The sequence below is a fragment of the Melanerpes formicivorus genome, unplaced genomic scaffold (genome assembly GCF_026170545.1).
Source record: "Melanerpes formicivorus ecotype bairdi unplaced genomic scaffold, bMelFor1.0.p_v2 SCAF_13, whole genome shotgun sequence".
Taxonomy (NCBI): Eukaryota; Metazoa; Chordata; class Aves; order Piciformes; family Picidae; genus Melanerpes; species Melanerpes formicivorus.
The window spans coordinates 3,397,766-3,420,511 of NW_027142365.1; the positions used below are offsets into that span (position 1 = coordinate 3,397,766).

Genomic DNA, 22,746 nt, shown 5'->3' on the forward strand with positions numbered 1-22,746 from the left:
AGATGCTAGAAGTGAGGTCTTGAACCCATGTTGTTCAGAATGATCCTGAGGGAATTTCCATCAGGATAGCATTGTCACAGAACTCAGCTGCATTTTCCTTCCAGACAGACAGGAGATCAGATGCTGCTTCAGTGGGGAAAGAAAGGTACTCTATTTTTAGCTCCAGTAAGACCACTGCAGTCACAAGATGCTGGATTAGAGGGTGAAATAATCATCTCCTGCTGGAACCCACTGAGTCCAACCTCTCTCCCAACACCATCTCATCAACTCAACCATGGCACCAAGTGCCTCATCCAGTCTCTTCCTAAACACCTCCAGTGTTGGTGACTCCACCACCTCCCTGGGCAGCACATTCCAATGGCCAATCTCTCTTTCTATGAAGAACTTCTTCCTAACATCCAGCCCAAACCTCCCCTGGCACAGCTTGAAACTGTGTCCTCTTGCTCTGGTGCTGTTTGCCTGCTTGGGAGAAGAGACCAACCCCCACCTGGCTACAACTTCCCTTCAGGGAGTCGGAGAGAGCAAGAAGGTCTCCCCTGAGCCTCCTCTTCTCCAGGCTAAGCAACCCCAGCTCCCTCAGCCTCTCCTCACAGGGCTGTGCTCCAGACCCCTCCCCAGCTTTGTTGCCCTTCTGTGGATACGTTGACTTGAGACCCAAGCTCAACAACCACCTTCCTTTAACTTCCTTTCAGGCAGCTGTGGAGAGCAAGGTCTCCCCTCAGCCTTCTCTTCTCTGAAGCAACTTTCCAAGACAATGTTTCCATCTCCCAGCCTCACCAGTCTCAAAGCCAAACAGAGATGTGCCTCCAAGCCCAGTCAAACTGCCATTCCTGCACTGGCAGGTAGATCCACACTGCAGTAATGCTCTGCTCCAGCTAAAGGTGGCATTGCCCTGTCCTGCACATTCACACTGCACTGTGAACAGTGCCACAACAGCTGCCCTCCCTGCAGCAGCTGAACAACACACACATCACACGGGAAGGCTCCTTCTGAGGAGGTCCTGGGACACATCACAGATCCCTTTCTGAAATGGGCCAACCCCCAGCACAAGAGGAGTTTGCTTTCTGGCTCTCAGTGCTGCTCTTGGCAGGGTATTCTCACATCTCCCTCCTCTCAGTTACAAATGTTCCCACAGCCAAATCCAATCACATGGAGCACACAAACACTCTGGGCACCAGCACTTTAGAAGGTGCTTCCATTCCCTGATGGTATCCCAAGTGCTTGTGCAGGGGATCATGTCTTCTCCATGACTTTGATTTGCAAGCCAGACATGAACTATGAGGCCTTCACGATGGAGGCAGACAACAGGGACAAGAAATGGGCAAGCAAAGTGAGTGTATTTTTTTACCTCATTTCTAATCTGGGTTTTGGACATTCAGCTGCAAGACCACCCCTAGCAGAGAGCTCCTTTATAGAGCCTAAAGCTGAATGAAGACCTTCTCATCTTTGTCCTGAAATGCTGCCCCTCTCCAGCTGCACCTCAATTTCTTGGTTCCTCTCCTTCTACTCATGGTTAACTCAGCAGATGTTGTTCCTTGCCTGCATTTCTCCTCAGGCTACTCTGCAAGGGAAAGCAGCACTTATTTTTAGGTGCATTGCACTCTGACTGGTTGCCCTTTCCTCCCAGGGCTGCAATATATATTTAATACTTGTTTCCACAGCTAACAGCCCAGGAAGCTCGAGTGGTGAACTGGAAGGAAAGAAAGAATTACAAAGTAGAGGGGCATCAACCTGCCAATCATTTTAATACCCCATCTAGAATCAGAGGCTTGACTTTTCAGCAGTGCCATAGCGCAAGAGAAAGCAGGTCTGAATCGAAGACACGGTTGTTCTTTTATGATGATGACGATGATGATATTTTCAGCTGTGCAATAACAGCTCCTGTCAGATCTGCAGCAGAGAAACAGGAGGAGAAATACATTGTTGGAGCACTCTGCAGGGGGGGGGTGGAGGGGGGAAAGTGTTGGAAATAGGCAGTACAGGAGAGACAACTGCACCGAGGCTCTGAGTGTCCCCCCGGGCTGTGCCGCAGAGTGTCCCAGCACTGAGATGCTTCTAGACAGCAGTGACCTGAGTGGGATCAGTAGCCCCAGGGATCAACCCACCAAAGAGATTCAGCTCAAATGTGGATTGTTACACAAAGGCTACAGTTCCTAACCCCCTTTTCAGCACAGTTCAGGACTGCTGTCCTCATGTCTCACACATTGCTCCCAGATGCTCTTCCACACAGTGCCACAACCTCCTCCTCTCCCTCATCCCAGTCCTCACCATATTCCCAGGCAAACATTACACTGGGATAGAATAGAATAGAATAGAATAGAATAGAATAGAATAGAATAGAATAGAATAGAATAGAATAGAATAGAATAGAATAGAATAGAATAGATCAGATCAGGTTGGAAGAGACCTTTGAGATCATCAAGTCCAACCTATCACCCAACACCATCTCATCAACTAAACCATGGTACCAAGCACCCCATCTAGTCTCTTTTTAAACACCTCCAGGGATGGTGACTCCACCACCTCCCTGGGCAGCCCATTCCAATGGCCAATCACTCTCTCTATGAAGAATTTGTTCCTAACATCCAGCCTAAACCGCCCCTGGCACAGCTTGAGACTGTGTCCTCTTGTTCTGGTGCTGGTTGCCTGGGAGAAGAGACCAATCCCCACCTGGCTAGAACCTCCCTTCAGGTAGTTGTAGACAGCAAGAAGGTCTCCCCTGAGCCTCCTCTTCTCCAGGCTAAGCAACCCCAGCTCCCCCAGCCTCTCCTCCCAGGGCTGTGCTCCAGACCCCTTCCCAGCTTTCTTGCCCTTCTCTGGACATGTTCCAGCAACTCAACACCTTTCCTAAACTGAGGGATCACACATCCTGGCCAGTTCCTGAGGTCTCCATCAGAGCTTGCAGCAGCCACTTGGACACTTTTCCCTCTTGCATCTCTTTTCCACAGTAAATCCAGTGCTGTCAAGCACTTGTGCCTTTCCTTTAGGGAACTGCAATCTTTACTCAGTCCTCCACTTTGCTCTTCTTCCACAGCTAAATTCAGTGTTTCTGGAAGATGTCCCTTCACTAAGTCCTGCCTTTACCTGCCTGTAACAAGAATATGCAAGAAAATTTGAACAAAATAGTAACTGAACAGAGAAGCAAAGCTTCAGCTTTGCAGCTAGATTTAAAAACATTTCCAGATGCTCAGTGGTCTCTTAAGACAATTCTGAGGCTCAGGTCAAGTAGACCCAAGGCAGCAAGCTCCAACTTTTCATTTCCTTTGCATCTACAGAGTCATGAGGGCTTAGCCAACAGCAGTGCTGTCTAGCTCTGGGAACAGATTCCTACCCAAAGGAGCACAAGAAAAAAAGCCAAACAAAACAAGCCAGAAATCATCTCAACACTTTAAGCAGGGGAAGGTAAATCACTGTATGAATACAAAAGCAGCCCTACGTTGGCAGAGACCTCAAGGACACAGAAAGGTTGATCCTTCCTTCTATCCCCAAGCTTGTAAGAGCCAAATGAAAACAAAAGTCAAGGTGGAAGGTACAAATACATGTGCCAACTTCAGGAGCCTCTAGCTCATCGTATGCAAATTGATTTGTAGTGTAGCTCACATGCTTCCAGTACAGCTTCACCCAATGACAGACAGAGAACCAACAAAGTTGGAAAAGACCTCAGAGATCATCAAGTCCAACCTATTACCTAATACCTAACACCTCCTGACAGCTAAACCACAGCTTCAAGTGCCACATCCAGGCTAAGCAACCCTGGTCCCATGGACTTGTGGGGATCCAAGCGGCTAAGGAGGTCTCTAACTACTTCCTCCTGGATCACAGGGGAACTATACTTCTCCCTGCCTCCATCTGCCAGGTCAGGAGGCCAGTTGTCCAGAAGACAACCTGTCCTGCTATTAAAGTTTGAGGCAAAGAAGGTGTTAAGTACCTCTGCCTTTTCCTCATCTTTGGTTACAACATTCCCCTCCGTGTCCACCAAGGAGTGGAGGTTGTCCTTGCCCTCCTCTTGCTATTAATATATTTGTAGAAGGAGTTTTTGTTGTCCTTCACAGCAGAGGCCAGGCTAAGCTCCAAATGGGCTTTAGCCACTCTAACTTTTTTTCCTGCATGACCTAGCAACATCCTTAAACATTCCATGGGTTACCTCACCTTCCTTCCAAGGATGATACCCCCTCTTTTTTCCCCTTGATTCACCCAGAAGTTCATCGCCCAACCAGGCTGCCCTGGGGCTCACCTTCCAGCACATGGGCACAGCCTGTTCCTGTGCCTTCAAGAATTCTTTCTTGAAGTAGGTCCAGCCCTCCTGGACCCCTTTGTTTTTAAGGGCTGCTTCCCAAGGTTTCCTATGGTTAATGTCATTTCCCCACCCAAATAAAACAACCAACCCACAAGCAGCCTAGCAGGCAACACTTGAGCGTATCTGTAATTCTTCACGTAGTGTTTGGCCTCCTTCTGCTGCCCTGTGAAGCTGGGAATCATCTCAGCAGCAGCCTTTTTCTCTGCTTTTGTGGATGTCAAGCAACATGAAAAACACTTCCACTGTGAAGAAGAGGTGGAAAAGCCCAATTATGCTTAAGAGCCAGGATGAAAAAGGAGAAGTAACCACAGAGAGGGATGCAGAAATTGCAGGAAACAAGTGGCTTGTTTCAGTGTTGGCTCTTCTGCACTTGCACCTGTCTTTGAAACTGTCTCAGGGCAACAGGAAAACCCTGCAAGCTCCTCAGGGAGGGACTCCTAAATCAGCACAAGGCTGATGGAAGGGCTCCATCACTCATTTGCATAGCTTCCAACACACAGCAGGACTTAGGAAGGGGAAGAAAGTAGCTACATCCCTTTGCATTCCTTGCTGAATTGTCCCAAATCACTAGCCCCAAATTAGAAGGGAAAAAAAACCACCAGAAAATACTAAGCACAGCTCAGGACTGAGCCCAGTCACTGATGGCAAGGAGGATGAAGTCACTTCAGCAGCCGGACACATGCATCTACATCAGCTCCAGATGGCTTGGACACAATGAACTTAAAGGTCTTTTTCCAACCTAAATGATTCCATGGCTCTCTATGGCTATCCACCAGCCCCACTGCAGCTCCACAGCTGAGTAGTTTTTCTGCAAGCAAGGGCTGAACAGTCCTGGGGAATAAATCTCTCCCTCCCTCACTGTGCAAGAAAGCACACTGCTGGGGCAAAGGGGTTTCATCTCTGCTCAGCAAACTCCTGAGGGCAGGGAAAGATGGCTTAAAAGGAAAAATCATTCCAAAAATGCTTATTTCATGGCACTTTGGGACATGGTTTAATGGCCATGGTGGTCTTATTCTGCTGGGTGGACCCAATGACCTTAGAGGTCTTTCCCAACTCAAACAATTCTATGGTGCTGTTCAGCACACTGCCCAAACCACGATGGGCTTTCCATCCTTCACCTGATACTTGGCTAGGGGTCTGCAGTGGGAAAGAAGCTGCACAAATAAAATCATTACAGCCACTTAAAATAAAAGTGGGATTTGGCTGCAGCAAATTAAAGGTGGAAGAGGTATAGCCTCCATCAGGATTTGGATTCTGGCTCTTTCTGAGCTGAGCACAAGAAAATGCTGAGTGTCAGCACTGAACAGCTTCTCATTTTGTTGCAAAGGTACAAAAGCTGTCAGGGATTTCTTTTTCTGGGGGGCAGGGGGTGGACATCACAGTCACCATATTTAGTTTTGGTTCTTTTGGGGTTTTTTCTGCCTTGCAAAGGGCTATGTTCCTTAAAGTTTAAATTGCAGCAGTCTGGCCACTAAGGAGAGATGAAATAAAAGCTGCTTCTCAGTAATGAATAAAGCAGGCTGCAGGGAAAAGCTCAGTGTGGGCAGGTTTCCTTCTTTTATCATTCTTACACAACACATGAGACACCTGGGGAGGGGATTGAGCTTGCAGTTTAAGATCTCTCCATGCAGGTGTCTGCTTGAGGACTGAAGTGCCAGTGAGGGTTGAAAGAGATGCATAATGGGGGCACACGGCGCTATTGGAGATGCTTTATATTCTCTGTTCATAGCATCCACATGAGCCTGGCAGTAAGCACAGCATCTGCAAGGGCTTTGCTCTCCAGAAAAAAGAATGGTGTGGGGCAACAGAGTGTTTTCCTGCATCTCAAATGGCCTGAGGTGCCTGAGAGTAAGGAGCTGAACCGAACCTGCCAACACTGCTGACCACAAGAAGAGCTCAGAGCATCTGGGTCACACAGAGAAATGCCAAGATGTGGAAGTCCTAATCTGCAAGGTGAACTCCACTCCGAGGTCACCTGCAAGGAAACTCACAGACCGATTAGCTGTGATAGACAATGACATTTATAAGGGCCCTGGAGACATTTACTGCTGAGATACTGGTTGTGATGTGACAAATCACCAAGTGCTAATTGGAACATCTGTTAAACACAGGATCGAGGTTGGAGCCTCAAACAAAGCAAAATCTTTTAAAGAAGACACCCAATAGATTTCCTCTTTCCAAAGGAGACACAAAGTATTGATGTTTCCCCCTCCAGACAAAAATTGTATTTAAATGGATTTCTATTTTTTAGTTCCCTTCTCTCTTGACAAGATGCAAATTTCACAGGGATGAGGATTAAAACGTGATGTGGAGCTGGCACTCAGCTTCCACCTGCCAGGACAGGACACCCCTGAGCCTGCTGTAAAACCTCCTTGCCTCCCCTCACCTTCTCCACTGCCCTTGGAAAACAAGTATGGGGCACTGGAAGTTGAGGACGAGGGGATTCTGATGCCAGAGGACACACTGTCTGAGGTGTTGCCTAAGGCAAGACAGCCTAAGGTGGAACAGCCTTCCCCCAGCATCAGGACTTGTTCCCTCAAAAAAAAGAGGAGGGTAATTGTTGTTGGTGATTCCCTCCTGAGGGGAACAGAGGGCCCCATATGTCACCCAGATCCTTCTCACAGGGAAGTTTGCTGCCTCCCTAGAGCCCAGGTCAGGGATGTTACCAGAAGGCTGCCTAGTCTGGTGCAGCCTCCTGATCACTATCCCTTAATAGTTATGCAGTTAGAGAATGATGATAGTTTCATAGTTTCATAGTTTCATTCAGGGTTGGAAGGGACCACAAGGATCAGCTAGTTCCAACCCCCTGCCATGGGCAGGGACACCCCACACTAGATCAGCCTGGCCAGAGCCTCATCCAGCCTGGTCTTAAATACCCCCAGGGATGGGGCCTCGACCACCTCCCTGGACAACCCATTCCAGGGTCTCACCACTCTCATGGTGAAGAACCTCCTCCTCACATCTAGCCTGAATCTCCCCACCTCCAGCTTCATTGCAACCAGAACTCCCAGGGCTATCAAAAATTACTTCAAGGCCCTGGGAGAACTGGTTGAGGGGTCAGGGGGACAGATAATTTTTTCATCAATACCCTTAGTTGCAGGAGGGGATAGCAAAAGCAACAGGTCAGCAGCTGTAGTTAACAAGTGGCTCAGAGGCTGGTGCTACCAAAAGAATTTGGGGTTTTTTGACCTTGGGGAACTTTCTGTGGCACCAAGTCAGCTAGCAACAGATGGAGTGCATCTGCCCCAGGGGAGGAGAAAGATCTTAGCACATGAGAATGGCCTATCCCTCAAAGGGAAAAAGATTCTAGGAAGGGAGTTGGCAGGTCTCATTGGCAGGGCTTTAAACTAGATTTGAAGGGGGAAGGGGCTGAAACCAGTCCCCCCCCACAGGAGTCTGGGGGTGGTAAGCTGGAGTCAGGGGTGAATGATGATCTTGAAGGTCTCTTCCAACCTGGTCTGGTCCATTCCATTCCATTCCATTCCATTCCATTCCATTCCATTCCATTCCATTCTATTCTATTCTATTCTATTCTATTCTATTCTATAAGCAGGAAGGTGATCATGGGGATGGTGGCTCAGCTAACAGAGAACTTGGGGTCTCCATAATCAGTTCCTTTGGTCTCTTCTTGACTTTTGATCGATGCAAATCAATGAAGCTGAGGTGTGACATCCAGGAGTTTATCAAAACAGCATCACCAAGCTGTTGTCTGGTCCACTAGTGAAATGCAGCAAAGAATAATCCCAGCCTGGTTTTGAATGAGGAAACAATCCCCAGTCAGTTCCAACACTTGAATTTAAATGCAAATGGCAGAGGTGTTAAATCTTCATCTCCCAGCAGAGCAAACAGTGAAATGGATGGTTAGTGACTGCCCTGGGGGGTGAGAAATCCACCTAATGGGACTAATTGAGGAGTTTAAGGCTGTTAATATCCAATGTTTCAGTTGACTGGAAAAGTGACTTTGTTAATGTAAAGTACATCAGGCTCTATAAAATTCATGCACAGCTCAGAAGCTCAAATAGCTCTTTAAGCCCTGGAAATTCCATATATGAAGTTAGTGCTGTGGATAAAATCCAGCACAATAAGCCACCAGTAAAGCAGCACTAATGTGTGCCTTCCAGCCTTGAGCAACCCTAAGCCTGTGCACAAAAATGTCCCTGAGCTACCTTTTTAAACCAACCACCTAAAAACTGCTGAATTGAGTGTTGATGTCACCCACCCTGCCTTCCCACCAGGGCTGCTGTGACTTCAGGGCACCACATCTGCCTGGCATCTGCATCACCAGTGGGCGAGAGGGGGGAAGGAATATGGGAGGCCAGGACCAGAAAGGAATGGAAATATCACACCTGCTTCCACCTCTTAACCTCACCTGCTCACTTCCAGCAGGTCAAGCTGTGTTCACAGGGCCTATTTATATTTGGGCAGATTGGCAATTGTTAAGCATAAGTGCTCTTGCCATTGGAGCTCTTTCCTCGTTAGGGTAAGCAGTTTCAAAGTGATTTGTAGCAAGGCTAATAGCCAGTAGATGATTCTAATAAAGCTGAGGTTTCAGAACACACACACACACACACACTCTAAATAAATCTTGGTGCTTTATTGACAACATCCTCATCAGAAAGAAACTTTTGCACTTTTATTTACACCCCGGGAAGCCTTTTGGTTTACTAAGAAGCCACTGTTGAGGAAGTCAGGCTGGAGGTGAGGAGAAAGTTCTTCACAGAGAGAGTTGTTAACCATTGGAATGTGCTGCCCAGGGGGGTGGTGGAATCACCATCCCTGGAGGTGTTCAAAAAGGAATTGGATGTGGCACTTGGTGCCATGGTTTAGTAGTCATGAGGTGTTGGGTGACAGGTTGGACTTGATGATCCTTGAGGTCATTTCCAACCTTATTGACTTTATGATTCTAAGTCTGGTATCACCCCGTTCAAAGGGCAGTATTATTCAAGGAGCATTCAGCACCTGGTGGCTTCAGAAGCCCATCCTCTTCTCAAACCTTCCCCAAGGCACTTTCTGAGCATTAATGAATGAACTCTCCCTGCGTTATGGGTCTTGTAATGTGAAAGGTGAAGCTCGTGCCCAGAGAAATGAATCATCCCAGAGAAATCCCTGGTGGTCAGGCAGGAAGCCAAGCAAGCTGCAGGTTGTTCCAAAAAGGAATGGTGACAAGGAGACCGCTCAGCTGGTGAACAGCTTTCCCCAGTCATGCACAGGACCTCTCTGGCACAGCAATAGCTGTGTTAGCTCTGGAGGGAGGCCAATCTGATGGCTGGCATCATTTCCCTGCCCTTCTCATAGCTCAAATCAAAGGGTCTGAGTTTTCTTCCACTGCAGTCTTCTGGGATCTCACTTTCAGAGGTACAGACTTTTTCCCTCTTGGCTCAGGTCCCACCCAAATGAAGCTGTAAGGCCTCGTGACTTCTGGAAAACATCTGGGAGCGTGGAAGAAAAGGAGCAGTGACACAGCACACACTCAGCACTCCCTGAGTGAAACTCTGCCTGGCTGCACTGGGCAGGAGGACAAACCAGTGCCACTCAGCAGGCAGGCTTGGCAAGTCTCACAAAGGGAGCAGGAGCTTCTGATCTGCCTGCCCATGGCCTCCATTCCACCTTCTTGGTTGTAACTCCTGCTCTGGGGTCTCAAAGCAGCACCCTTGACCCAGCTGTGTATGTTTTTAAGCCTATGACTGAAGAATTTTCTGGGTTGCATCCCCTAGGTTTTGGGTCCCACAAAAAAAAAAAAAAAAGAAAGAAAGAAAGAAAGAAAAATTCCTTTTTAATATAGAAGAGAAAAAAACAACATAACTGATAAAAGCAGAGACTGGAGCTGAGTTTCATCACACAGCCTTTCCCACACATCCATTTCCACTGAGCCAACGTGATGCAGCAGCAATCCCATTTGCAGCTGCAGAACGGCACTGCCACACTTGTGCTGTCTCAATCTGAGGGCAGGACCTGACCTCCCATGCTCACAAAACGAAGCAGAGTTCCACTCCTCATCAAAACTTGAGGAAGAGCTTCTATTTTGCACAGATAATGTGACTCCTCTCCTGAATTTGAGCCACGGATGCCATGCAGAGCGTGACAAATCTCCTCCAAGTGCAGTCAGGTCTCATCTTGGGTCATATTGATCTACCTGGTGTCTGGTGCCCTTCCTCAGACTGCCAGTAAGTGGGACATGTGATGCTGAACAGAGAGATACCCTGCCTGTATTTCTTCCTTCTCTTCTCCAACACAGATTTGTGCCTACAAACTAGACCAAACACCAGGTCACTTTCCAGTCCTACCAGATTAAGTCAGCATATTACGTGGCAAGTGGGAGATGGATTTCCACGAGAAACTTCTAGTGAGAGTCCAAGTGAAGGGTCCAAAGATGCTGAGGAGACTGAAGCATCTCTCTGATGAGCAAAGACAGAGAGATCTAGAGCTGTTTAGCCCAGAGAAGAGTAGACTGAGAGGGGATCCTTTCAGTGCTGATAAATAGCTAAAGGGCAAGGGGCAAGAGGATTTGGCCAGGCTCTTGCCAGTGGTGCCCAGTGACATGACAAGAGGCAATGGGCACAAGCTGGAACACAGGAGGTTCCATCTAAACATGAGGAAAAGCTTCTTTACTCTGAAGGTTCTGGAGTACTGGTCGAGGCTGCTCAGAGAGGTTGTGGTGCCTACTTCTCTGGAGAGATTCTAAACTTGCCAGGACACTGTGATCCTGGGCAACCTGAGTGACCCTGTTTTAGCTGGGAGGTTGGGCTAGATGATCTCCAGCAGTCCCTTCTAAACCCTCCAATTCTGTGAGGTACCAATCTTTCCATCTGTTTCTGCTGGAGACCATCTGATGAAGGGAAGAGGCTGTCCTTTTGTTTTATTTCCTCCCTAAAATACAGCAGAAATCCCATGTCTGCCTTTTCCAAGGCACCCTCAGGAGAGCTGAAACACCTCTGCCATGACACAAGACCCATCCCTTACTCATGTCCCAGCTGCCCATTTGCAAAATGTGCAGGGCACCTTTCTTCCTTTGCATCCACCAACTACTGTGACCCCCTCCTCAGACGTTCAAGTGAGGGAGAGAGAGACAAATAACCACCCAGCAAAGTCACATCAGTAGGAAACAATGAAAACAAGAACAAAATGTCACAGCAGCCTTTCAAGTCAGCACTGGATGGACTTTGCACAAAACACAGTGCACCAGAATTTGCATTTTTATCTGGTGCAGCCCTCTGGCTGTCACATTGCTGCTGAGAGTACAACACAAAGCAGGTTGAAACAGAGAGCTTTCAAAGCACTGTAAAAAGGGGGGGGGGAGGAAAGGGAATAACAGGCATGTGCACCTCCAAATTCACCTGTCAGGCAGCTTTCTCTATCCAGGGTCCCATCTGCCTCCCAATGTGAAACATTCAGCAACTCTCCCTCTCCCTAAGACGCCCTATGGACTCATAATCATAGGATCCCAGAAAGGGGAGAGCTGGAAGCGACCTCTGGAGATTATCTAATCCAACCCCCCTGCTAAAGCAGAGCCAGCCACAGCAGGCTGCCCAGGATCACAATGCCTAGGCAGGTTTGGAATCTCTCCAGAGGAGACTCCACAGCCTCTCTGGCCAGCCTGCTCTGGGACTCCAGCACTCTCACTGCAATAAAGTTTCTCCTCATGTTCAAGCAGAACCCCCTGGGTTCTGGTTTGTGCCCACTGGCTCTTGTTCTATCACTGGGCGCCACTGACAAGTGTCTGGTCCCATTCTCTTGCTGGGCATTGATCAGATCCCTTCTCAGGCTACTCCTCTCCAGGCTCAACAGCCCCAGGTCTCCCAGCCTTTCCTCCTCACAGACGCTCCAGTCCCCTCAGCATTGTTGCAGCCTCCACTGGACTCCCTCCAATAGCTCCCTGCCTGAACTGGAGAGCCTAGAACTGGACTCAGTGCTGCAGATGAAGCCTCATTTCCTTTTATGATACACCACCATTTCCCTCCTGGCTGGTTCTCCTGAGGTTTCCTGCTGGACACAAACCTCTTGGCTGTGGGGAGGGTTTGACATTGAAGGATGTGAATTCTTCTGCTGTGGGGCTGGAGCAACATGCTGTTGGAAACTAGTCTTAAACACTCCCCATCTGATTTTTTTTTCCCCTTGGCTACTGTGGTTTAGCCTCTTTTGCTCTTTTGCCTTGCTTTACCCTAACTAAGAGCTTCCAAGTATATGTGCTGCTGGAAACAGGCCCCCTGAAAACTTCCAGCATTGCTGAGATGCAAGGAGCATTTCTGAGCTACCCAGAATATAGGGTTGGAAAACTGGTTCTCCAGGATAGCTTTAAATAAAGTCAGTCATGCATTTGTACGTCTATAAATTGAACAAATCCTACACCCAACAGCACACTGAGGTTTTGGGGCAAGGCCTTTGTTAAACACAAGCTGTCACTGCAAAAGGATCTTTGTGTGGGACGCAGGAATTAGGTTAGAGGATTCTCATATGCAGCTTCTTTGGCAAAGGCATTGATTGTTTTGGTTTAAATGTATTTGTCTAACTGCTCGGTCAATGACAGGATGAAAGAGACGCAGACAGGGTTGAAGTGGCTGTCCCATGAGCTTGAATTTATCTGATTTGCCTTTGTTTTTTTGCCTTCCCCCCCACCAACCCCTCCCCAATGATCCTGTTTCCAGCATTGAAACTCAGACTGCTGAAGGATCAGAGACAAGTTATTTTGTTCCTTTCCATCACGCATCCACTTCGTGACTGGAGCAGAATGAAACTCTGAAGAAAAGCACAAATTACACCAGCTGGACAGACTTGGCTAATTCAACCAGTCTGCAAACTGAAGGCATGTGGAATCCACCAACTGCTCCAAATTATCCACATCTCACTTACTAGACACACTCTGAAAAAAAATATAAATAAACAGAATCATAGAATCCATAAGGCTGGAAAACACCTCGGAGATCATCAAGCCCAACCTCTCACCCAAGACCTCCTGACTAACTAACCCATGGCTCCAAGGGCCACATCTAATCCCCTTTTGAACAAGCACCAGGTTAATACATGGCAGAGTGATGTTGGCTTTGGGAATCATAGAATCCATAAGGTTGGAAAAGATCTCAGAGACCATCAAGTCCAACCTGCCACCCAAGACCTCCTGACCAACCAAACCATGGCTCCAAGTGCCACATCCTATCCCTTTTTGAACACCTCCGGGGATGCTGACTCCACCACCTCCCTGGGCAGCACATTCCAATGGCAAATTACTCTCTGTGTGAAGATCTTTCTCCCCACCTCCAGCCTAAACTTCCCCTGGCACAGCCTGAGACTGTGGAGAGGCTGAAGGAGCTGGGGTTGCTTAGCCTGGAGAAGAGGAGGCTCAGGGGAGGCCAGATGGTCTCAGTTACACCCCCCCCAAAACCTAAACTGACCCCCTAGGGATTAATCTGGATCTGCCCCATGCCCCCCACCACTGACTTCAGCACTTGCCAATGCCAAAAGCTGGCTGCTGGGGGAGGCAGGTCCCTGGTGAGCATGGTGTGATGAACTACAACAAGTGAGTTCTGCCTAATTTCCTTTTCCTTTTTTTTTTTTCTCCACACTTGTAGCTCATGAGAGGCTGAGGTGAAAGTTTATAACAGCAATTAGAACCCACATGACCACAACAGCTTTATTATGGCACTGAACGTCCCAACCAGCCAATCGCTCTCATCCAGAGGTTTTTTTTCCCCCAAGGACATATCAATTCAAATTATCACAACAAATCATAAGAGCAAAAACAAATTTCTGCTGAGCCAGCATATGTGCCAAGCACCAGGTTAATACATGGCAGAGTGATGTTGGCTTTGAGAATCATAGAATCAGTAAGGTTGGAAAAGATCTCAGAGATCATCAAGTCCAACCTGTCACCCAACACCTCCTGACCAACCAAAGCATGGCTCCAAGTGCCACATCCTATCCTTTTCTGAACACCTCCAGGGATGGTGACTCCACCACCTCCCTGGGCAGCACATTCCAATGGCCAATTACTCTCTCTGTGAAGATCTTTCTCCTCACCTCCAGCCTAAACTTCCCCTGGCACAGCTTGAGACTGTGTCCTCTTGTTCTGGTGCTGGTTGCCTGGGAGAAGAGACCAACCCGCTCCTGTCTACAGCCTCCTTTCAGGTAGTTGTAGAGAGCAAGAAGGTCTCCCCTGAGCCTCCTCTTCTCCAGGCTAAGCAACCCCAGCTCCCTCAGCCTCTCCTCACAGGGCTGTGCTCGAGGCCTCTCCCCAGCCTCATTGCCCTTCTCTGGACACGTTCAAGAGTCTCAATGTCCTTCTTAAATTGAGGATCCCAGAACTGGACACAGGACTCAAGGTGTGGCTTAACCAGTGCTGAGCACTGGGCACAATGACTTCCTTGCTCCTTCTGGCCACACTGTTCCTGATCCAGGCCAGGATTCCACTGGCCTTCTTGGCCACCTGGGCACACTGCTGGCTCATGTTCAACCAGCTGTCATTCAGTACCCCCAGGTCCCTTCCTGCCTGGCTGCTCTCCAGCCACTCTGTCCCCAGCCTGTCAACACCAAGTCCCAGGTTTAAACCAAGAAACAAAACCAACAGGGATTTTCCCTAGCATTGAGGCACTTTGATATCAGCCACCTTGCAACTCAGGGCTGATAAGGACCATGTGAATCTCTAAGACACTGCTATGAGCCAGAGCTCAGGATCATTAACACAGTGAAAGGATGAGAAAGCAACCAACGGTTCCACTAAACCAAGGGCAAGGAAGTGAGATAAAGCATGAAACAGCAAGATCATAAAAGGGCTGAGAAGGAGCTGGTACAATATTGCACCCAGGCTGTGCCTTGCCATTGCCCCAAAGCTTTAGGAGTTGTACTTATTGACAGTAAAGGCCAACCCAAGAGAACCAGCAAAATGGACCAATCCTGCCACCAGCTGCATGTTGAACTTCGGCAGACTATGTGACTAAAGTCTGCAGGATTTGGCTCCAGAGGACCTCTTCATGCCAATGATGTATAAAGAAATGGGATTTTATATTATCTTTTGCTGTGGGTTTCACTGGAAGCAGGAGCTGGAGCAGCTCCAGCTGCTGATGGGAGCTCTGCCCCCGTCCCATTTCCCTAGCTCCAGCCATGGACATGAGCTATTTTGGATCTTTCCTAAGCAAAGTCTCTAGAATTCCAGGAACTAAATGCCTGGTCATTAAAATAATATTTTAATCCATTTTTCCCAGCCTCTGTTTCTTCAAAGAAAATCTTTGGCAATGTAGATGGCTGGGTGGCTCAAGATGACAGCCAAAAGAATTGAAATCAGCCCATTTGCCTAATTTCTTGAGGGACAGGGGGAGAAGAAAGGAGAGACAAGCGATGCAGTGACAAATCTGGGTTACATTCCACCCTCTGAGGCTCAGCTTAGCTGGTCTGACTGCCTGCTGGGGATCAGAGCAGCTCCAAGCCAGCCACTGACTCCAGCAGAGCAGAGCAAACAGAAGCAACTCGCCACCAAGTACCAGTGGCACAACCTAGTTCCTGTGGGCAGCATCACCCAGCCCAACAGGATGCTGGTGAGGCAACCTCACCTTTTACCGAGAGGAAAAAAATGGGGGAGACGATTAGAAGCAAGAGGGAAACTCAACCAGAGCCAGAACCCATCTCCTCTCCCCCCACCTCAGTCTGCTGAATAAAAATGGTCTCATGAGAGAAACCGCTGCAAGGAAATGAGCTGCAAGAACAAAGCTTCAGCAATTTGTGCGGAACCCTGCGCTCCCTGCTCGGAGCAGCAGCTTCCACACACACGTGTGTGCACACAGAGCCACGGCTCCAGCACAAACCAGTCCGCTCCCCGGTTCCACGCAGCGCTGCGAGCCATCCCCGGCGGGGAAGGAAACAGCCCTGCCCCACTCAGGGACCTGCAAGCCTGGAAATTCTAAGGAGAAGGGACACAGAAGGCAGAAAACACACACATCCTTTGCCCCCAGCTTCTGCTGTTTCCTCAAACAGGGCATTCACGTGAGATTTTGGTGCCAGAGGGCAGCGCTTTGCTGAACTTCTCACGGGCAGTTGCTTTTCAACCAGAGGAAGGTCCCATCCGAGAGCCCCTTAGCCCCAACTGCATCACCTCTAGGAATTTCATCCTGTTCTCCTCAGGTTTGGGAGGGATCTTTGCACGAAATGATCAAGCTCCTGCAGAGAAACCAAAGCAAACCGAAAGCCAGGCTGCAAACCTGAATGACAACGAATCCAAGAGCCTGAAATAAACCACTGAAACCCCAGGGCGAATTCCTCTAGGGCGAATTCCCCTAGCTCGGGAGAGCCTCTCAGTCTCGAACAGGGAGCACACCTTGACCAAAAAGAAATTTAAGCCAATGCTATTTTCTATCTTATCTTAAGGGGAGGGTGGAAGGAAACCAAGCACAGATCCACCTGCCCTAAACCAACCGCGCCTGCAAAGTTGCCCAAAGTTTGCCGGAGGCTAAGCCGATAAACGCCGAGCAGGTAGCGGGGAAGAGCCGGGAGTTTTGCTCCGGGAGGACTCACCGCGGAGAGGAACCAGCCGAGCAGCGGCACCAGGATGCCCAGGACTGAGTACTCCATGCTGGACCAGGGGACACCCCGCAGCGCACAGTCCCGGCGGGGCGGCCGCGGGCAGCGCTTCGTTCCGCTCCCGGCACCGGCCCGATCGCATCCAGGGAGGGAAGCGGCACCTCTACGCCCGCTGCTCCGCGCCTCTCCGCGCCCGCTCCGCCGGAGCCCTCCGCACCGCCCCCGGCCGCCTCCCTGCGCGGGGCGGGAACGAAACCGCCTCCTCCCGCCCCCCCATCCCCGCCCCAGGTGCCCGCTGCACTTCCCGGGCTGTCCCTGAGGTCCTTCGCCTTTCCCTCCCTCCCTCCCCCCCCCCCCCGCTTCTTCTCTCTTCACCCATTTGCTCCCCCCACCTTCCTCCTACCCCTTCGTCTGTCCCCCTTTATTAATTTGCTCTTCTTTTGAGTCTGCCTTCTTGTTTCTCTTTTTTTCTTCTTTACCCTTTCTTTCTTCTATTCGTTCCTTCCTTTTTCTCCCTTTCCCCCTTCCTTTCTCTTTTTTTTTTTTGTTTTCCCTTTTCCTTCCTCCTCATTTTCCCCTCTTTCCTTCCTTTTTTCTTCCCCCTTCTTTGTTATTCTTTTCCTCTTTTCCCCTTCTCTCCTTTTCTCCTTTTTTCTTCTCTCCCCTTTACTCCTTTTCCTTGTCTTCCCTCTGCCTCTCCTCCCCCTTTCCCCCTGCTCCCCCACCTTTCTCTGTTTCCCATTTCTCCATTTCACTGCTTTTCTCTTCCCCTTCTTCTATTTTTTATTGTTTCCCTTTTTCTTTTTGCCTTTCCCCTTCTATGCTTCCCCTTCCCCCCCCCCTCGATTTCCTTCCTTTTCCTCATTTTCATTATCTTCCCTTTTTAACCTCCTGCCTGTTCTACATGTCTTTTCATTCTACCCCTCCCTTCTCTGCTTACTTCTTTTTTTTGTTTTCCTTTTTTTATTTCTGTTCATTTGTATTTATTTCATTTTTTTTCCTCCCTTTTCTCCTTGGGTTCCACCAATGCTGAGGAAAATAGCAAGGCTTTATTTTCCATTTTCATTCCCCAGCTGATGCTGTCACTATGGGGTTCCTCCAGCTCCAGAGCAAGAAGCTTGCAAAGCTACAGCATGCAGGGCAAAAGCATCTCACTTCTTGGCAGAGCCTGGGGCTCTCTGTTGGATTCAGTCCTGAGCGATGCTGAGAATGATGGCAAATGAGTAGCAGTTAGAGGCATAGGAGAGGGCCCAGCATTGCCATGAACTCTGTATGTGGGTTGAATTGTACTTGGGAAAGCGACCCAGCACTGCTGGGAATGGAGAGGAATGGTTGGTTAAGGCAAAGGCTTCCAGGGAAATGCCTTCCTATTCCTCAGGGATGAGGCTTCCTCTGAAATAGCTGCTTGGTTAGAAGGGTTTAAGTGAACCAGTCTGCAAATCCCAACCTGAATCAGTCAATCTGTGTGTTCTCTCCCTGCTGTTTTCACCAGCAAAAGAGAGAGAAAGGCATAACAAGGGGAAGAGTTCCAAGGTGCAGGTCAGTGGCATAACATTTCTGGATTTCTTATTTTGGAAGAACAGCTCAAGCCCAGACTGATCTCCATATGTTATGCAGATAGGATAGGATAGGATAATATAGGATAGGATAGGATGGAATGGAATGGAATGGAATGGAATGGAATGGAATAGAATAGAATAGAATAGAATAGAATAGAATAGAATAGAATAGAATAGAATAGAATAGAATTAACCAGGTTGGAAAAGATCTTTGAGATCATCCAGTCCAACCTATCACCCAACACCATCTCTTGATAGGACTAGGGAGAATGGAATGAAGCTGGAGGTGGGGAGATTCAGGCTGGAGGTGAGGAGGAAGTTCTTCCCCTTGAGAGTGGTGAAGCCCTGGAATGGGTTGTCCAGGGAGGTGGTCGAGGCCCTGTCCCTGGAGGTGTTTAAGACCAGGCTGGACGAGGCTCTGACCAGCCTGATCTAGTGTGGGGTGTCCCTGCCCATGGCAGGGGGGTTGGAACTAGATGATCCTTGTGATCCCTTCCAACCCTGAATGATACTATGATCTAATCAACTAAACCACGGCACCAAGCACCCCATTCAGTCTCTTCCTAAACACTTCCAGTGATGGTGACTCCACCACCTCCCTGGGCAGCACATTCCAATGGCCAATCTCTCTGGGAAGAACCTCTTCCTAACATCCAGCCTAAACCTCCCCTGGTGCAGCTTGAGACTATGTCCTCTTGCTCTGGTACTGGTTGGCTGGGAGAAGAGACCAACCCTCACCTGACTACAGCCTTTCCAGCAGGCCAACCCATATCTTTTGAATTTGCTATGGAAAACCTCATCCCTATATCCTGTTTCTCATCATCAGCGTGCCACAGCTTATCATTGCCAGAGGAAAAAGAGGGACAAGATGTTAATTACATCAATTAGTTGTACAACAATCTGAACAGGCCAGGAAGCTATATAAAGCTCGTCTGGGACAGTACAATGACAGGGGAATGGCCCATTAGCTGGTCACTGCCCCTTGCTGCTATTAATAGCCATTTGTGTTTGCTGATTTCACTTATTCATGCAGCCTGAATGCTTTCAAGTGTCTGTTAAAGACAGATTTCCCTTGAGGGCAGAGGCGAAGGTACAGGCAGATGTTGCTCTTTACTCTCTGCAGAGAGAGTGGATCTGAAGGTTTTGTGTCTTGTGACTGATTTTACAGGGAAAGTCTCAACTACTTCACAGGAAAACATTATAGGAAAACTCTCAGTTTTACAGAAAAGCTCCCAAACTTACAGGAAAACTTGCAACTACTGATACTTTTTGCCCTGTGGGCTGCACTGGATGGAGGTCAAGACAGTTTCCTCTCCTGTAGGTATCAAGTGAACTCCACAGTGCTAGGAGCAGCCTTGGTGATTGATTTGAAGAGACCTCCTCCTTTCATCCCATGCCCTCAAATCTTCCACTGCCAGTCAACACACCTTCCTTTCTACATGTGGCTTTGGATTTTGTATCAGTCACTCTTTAGGCTCAAGATGAGGAGAAAGTTCTTCCCAGAGAGAGTTGTTAGCCATTGGGATGTGCTGCACAGGGAGGTGGTAGAGCCACCATCCCTGGGGGTGTTCAGGAGGGGATTGGACGTGGCACTTGGTGCCATGGTCTAGTAGTCATGAGGTGTTGGGTGACAGGTTGGACTTGATGATCTTTGAGGTCTTTTCCAACCTTATTGATTCTATGAGAAAATCTCTAAAAGCCTCAGAACCTTTGGTGGAGGATAACAGCAGAGGTAAATGAAAGCAACTGAGTTGTTTCCTGTCTGATATTTTTCTCTCTGCCCTAGCAATCAGAAATGCAAACCCCATTAAATGGTAGTGCCTGGAAAGACAATATTTGAGAGCTGATTCATGCAGCAGTTTGCTGAAGGCTGGATTGGGTTTGCCGCCCTGTGCCCTTGGGGTTGTGTTCCCCATTTAGCTTTTCTCTCCAAACCCAACGCAGTGCATCTGTTCCACTTTCCACTTCATGACTTCATTTAAATAAAGTAATAGCATCATGTTTCCATAAGCAGACTGTGGCATATATTCCTGTGTATTATTTGCATGGGGATTAGAGGCAAGGCAACATTCACTGGGTTGTTTTGCAAACAGAACAATTGCATCCACGCTCAGGACTTCATTATTAGCAAACCATGGCATAAACCATTGCTTGTTTCCTGCCTTTTAACTTTTCTTGTTTATCATTGAATTGTTTGGGTTGGAAGAGACCTTTAGGATCACCAATTACACCCTTTAACCCAACACTGCCAGTCTGGCACCTCACCACCAGTTTGTTCCTCACCACCACCTTGACATGCCCTCTAAATCCCTCCAGAGATGGGGTGTCCACCACTTCCTCAGGCAGAAATCATTCATTATGGTTTAGTTAGTCATGAGGTGTTGGGTGACAGGTTGCACTTGATGATCTCTGAGGTCTTTTCCAACCTTACTGATTGATTCTATGAATTCATAAATATGAAGTTTGGAAGCAAGTGGGAAAACACATAACAGCTCATGGGAGTTATCAATCAGTAAAGGATCCAGTGTTTTCCACGCTGGTTAATTCTGTCAAAGGGTCTGGGGTGGTTTTGGTTGGTTTTTTGGTTGTTTGGTTGGTCTTTTGGTTTCTTTGTTTGTTTTTAAATTATTTTTATTCCAACTCTTCCTGTGGAATTCTTATTGTATGTTTCCACACACTGAAGCATGCCTTGAGCTGGTTTAAGCAGCATCATTCTGCTATTATACAAAGAGATCTCTGGTTTAAGCAGCATCATTCTGCTGTTATACAAAGAGATCTCTGGTTTAAGCAGCATCATTCTGCTGTTATACAAAGAGTTCTCTGGTTTAAGCAGCATCATTCTGCTGTTATACAAAGAGATCTCTCAGTTTACTCCAGATATCCATCCTGTGCAGTCTCCTATCCAATGTCATAATAAATATGGGAATTTAGCAGTCTTGATTGCCAAAATGAATCTCTCTTGATCTGGGGGCTCATTTCTGCCAAGAGGTACAGGTGTTTTATGATTCTAACCACACTTTGGCTAGAAGCACTGTGGACATAAACATAGATGCTGCTAAGTCCTACACTTTGTGCTATTCATTTTTACCACAGAGTCTCACACAGTGGTAAGGGTTGGAAGGGACCTCTTGGGATCATCTAGTCCAAGCCCTTTGCTAACAGAGCTATGTCTGGATCAGGTTGCACAGGAATGATAGAATCAATAAGGTTGGAAATGACCTCAAAGATCATCAAGTCCAACCTGTCACCCCACACCTCATGACTACTAAACCATGGCTTCAAGTGTCACATCTGATCCCTTTTTGAGCACCTCCAGGGATGGTGACTCCACCACCTCCCTGGGCAGCATATCCCAATGGCTAACAACTCTCTCAGTGAAGAACTTTGTCCTCACCTCAAGCCTAAACTTCCCCTGGCACAGCTTGATACTGTGTCCTCTTGTTCTGGTGCTGATTGCCTGGGAGAAGAGACCAACCCCCTCCTGGCTGCAAACTTTCTTCAGGTAGTTGTAGAGAGCGCTAAGGTCTCCCCTGAGCCTCCTTTTCCCCAGACTAAGCAACCCCAGCTCCCTCAGCCTCTCCTTGTAGGGCTTGTGCTCAAGACGTGTCCAGGCAGGTTTTGAAAGTCTTAAGAGAAGAAGACTCCAGAACCTTTCTGGGCAGCCTGCTCAGTGCTCCAGCACCCTCATAGGAAAGACGTCATTTCTTAAGTTCAGGTGAAACCTCCTGTATTCCAGTTTGTACCCACTGGCCCTCATCCTATCACTGGCCACCACTGAGAAGTGCCCAGCCCCATCCTCATGACCCCCACCCTCTAGGGATTGATCAGCACTGCGGAGATTTTCTCTCAGCCTTCACTTTTCCCGTTCCTGTTGCTCACCTCAGTCTGGAAGATAAGAATAGCAATAATTACCTACCAAACTCCCAAGAGACTTGAGGATTAATTGCTTCATAGTACTCAACATTTATTTTCACACAATCAATGCCACTGGGAGCAGCAAAATAAGCTTTGCAATTATGATTACATATACACAGGGGACCATTCACTCAGGAAGTGCTTGGATAAAACAGTTCCCTTAAAAATAATGTAAAAGAAGTAAAGTCCTACTTACATTTAGGCAGGGAAAAAAAAAGTAAACTCTTTGGGCTCAGGAAGAATAAACAAAACCCTCCTTTGCAAATGAACAAACAAGAACCTCCTCAGAACTCAAGATGGCAGTTTGCTGGAGCTGGGAGGAATTAAGGTGAGTAGAAACCCATGCATTATTAAACCTGCACTATTTGCACTGGGAACATGGTAAAACTGCTCCAGGGTACATGATGTGCCGAAAGACACAGAGGAAACTGGGTGCCTGCCTCTTCCTCTCCCCCTCTTCTGTAGAGATTTGCA

The 22,746-nt window shown here is 48.1% G+C and overlaps 1 protein-coding gene across 1 annotated transcript in view; it reads right to left on the reverse strand.

The window, feature by feature from the left end:
* Positions 1 to 16,965, reverse strand: part of VIPR1 (vasoactive intestinal peptide receptor 1) — a 98,849-nt gene extending 81,884 nt beyond the window's left edge. Inside the window, exon 1 of the mRNA XM_068146410.1 lies at positions 16,793 to 16,965. Within this exon, the coding sequence (XP_068002511.1) occupies positions 16,793 to 16,849 (57 nt within the window). The 5' untranslated portion in view covers positions 16,850 to 16,965. The remainder of the gene's footprint in view (positions 1 to 16,792) is intronic.
* Between the last annotated feature and the right edge of the window lie 5,781 nt (positions 16,966 to 22,746).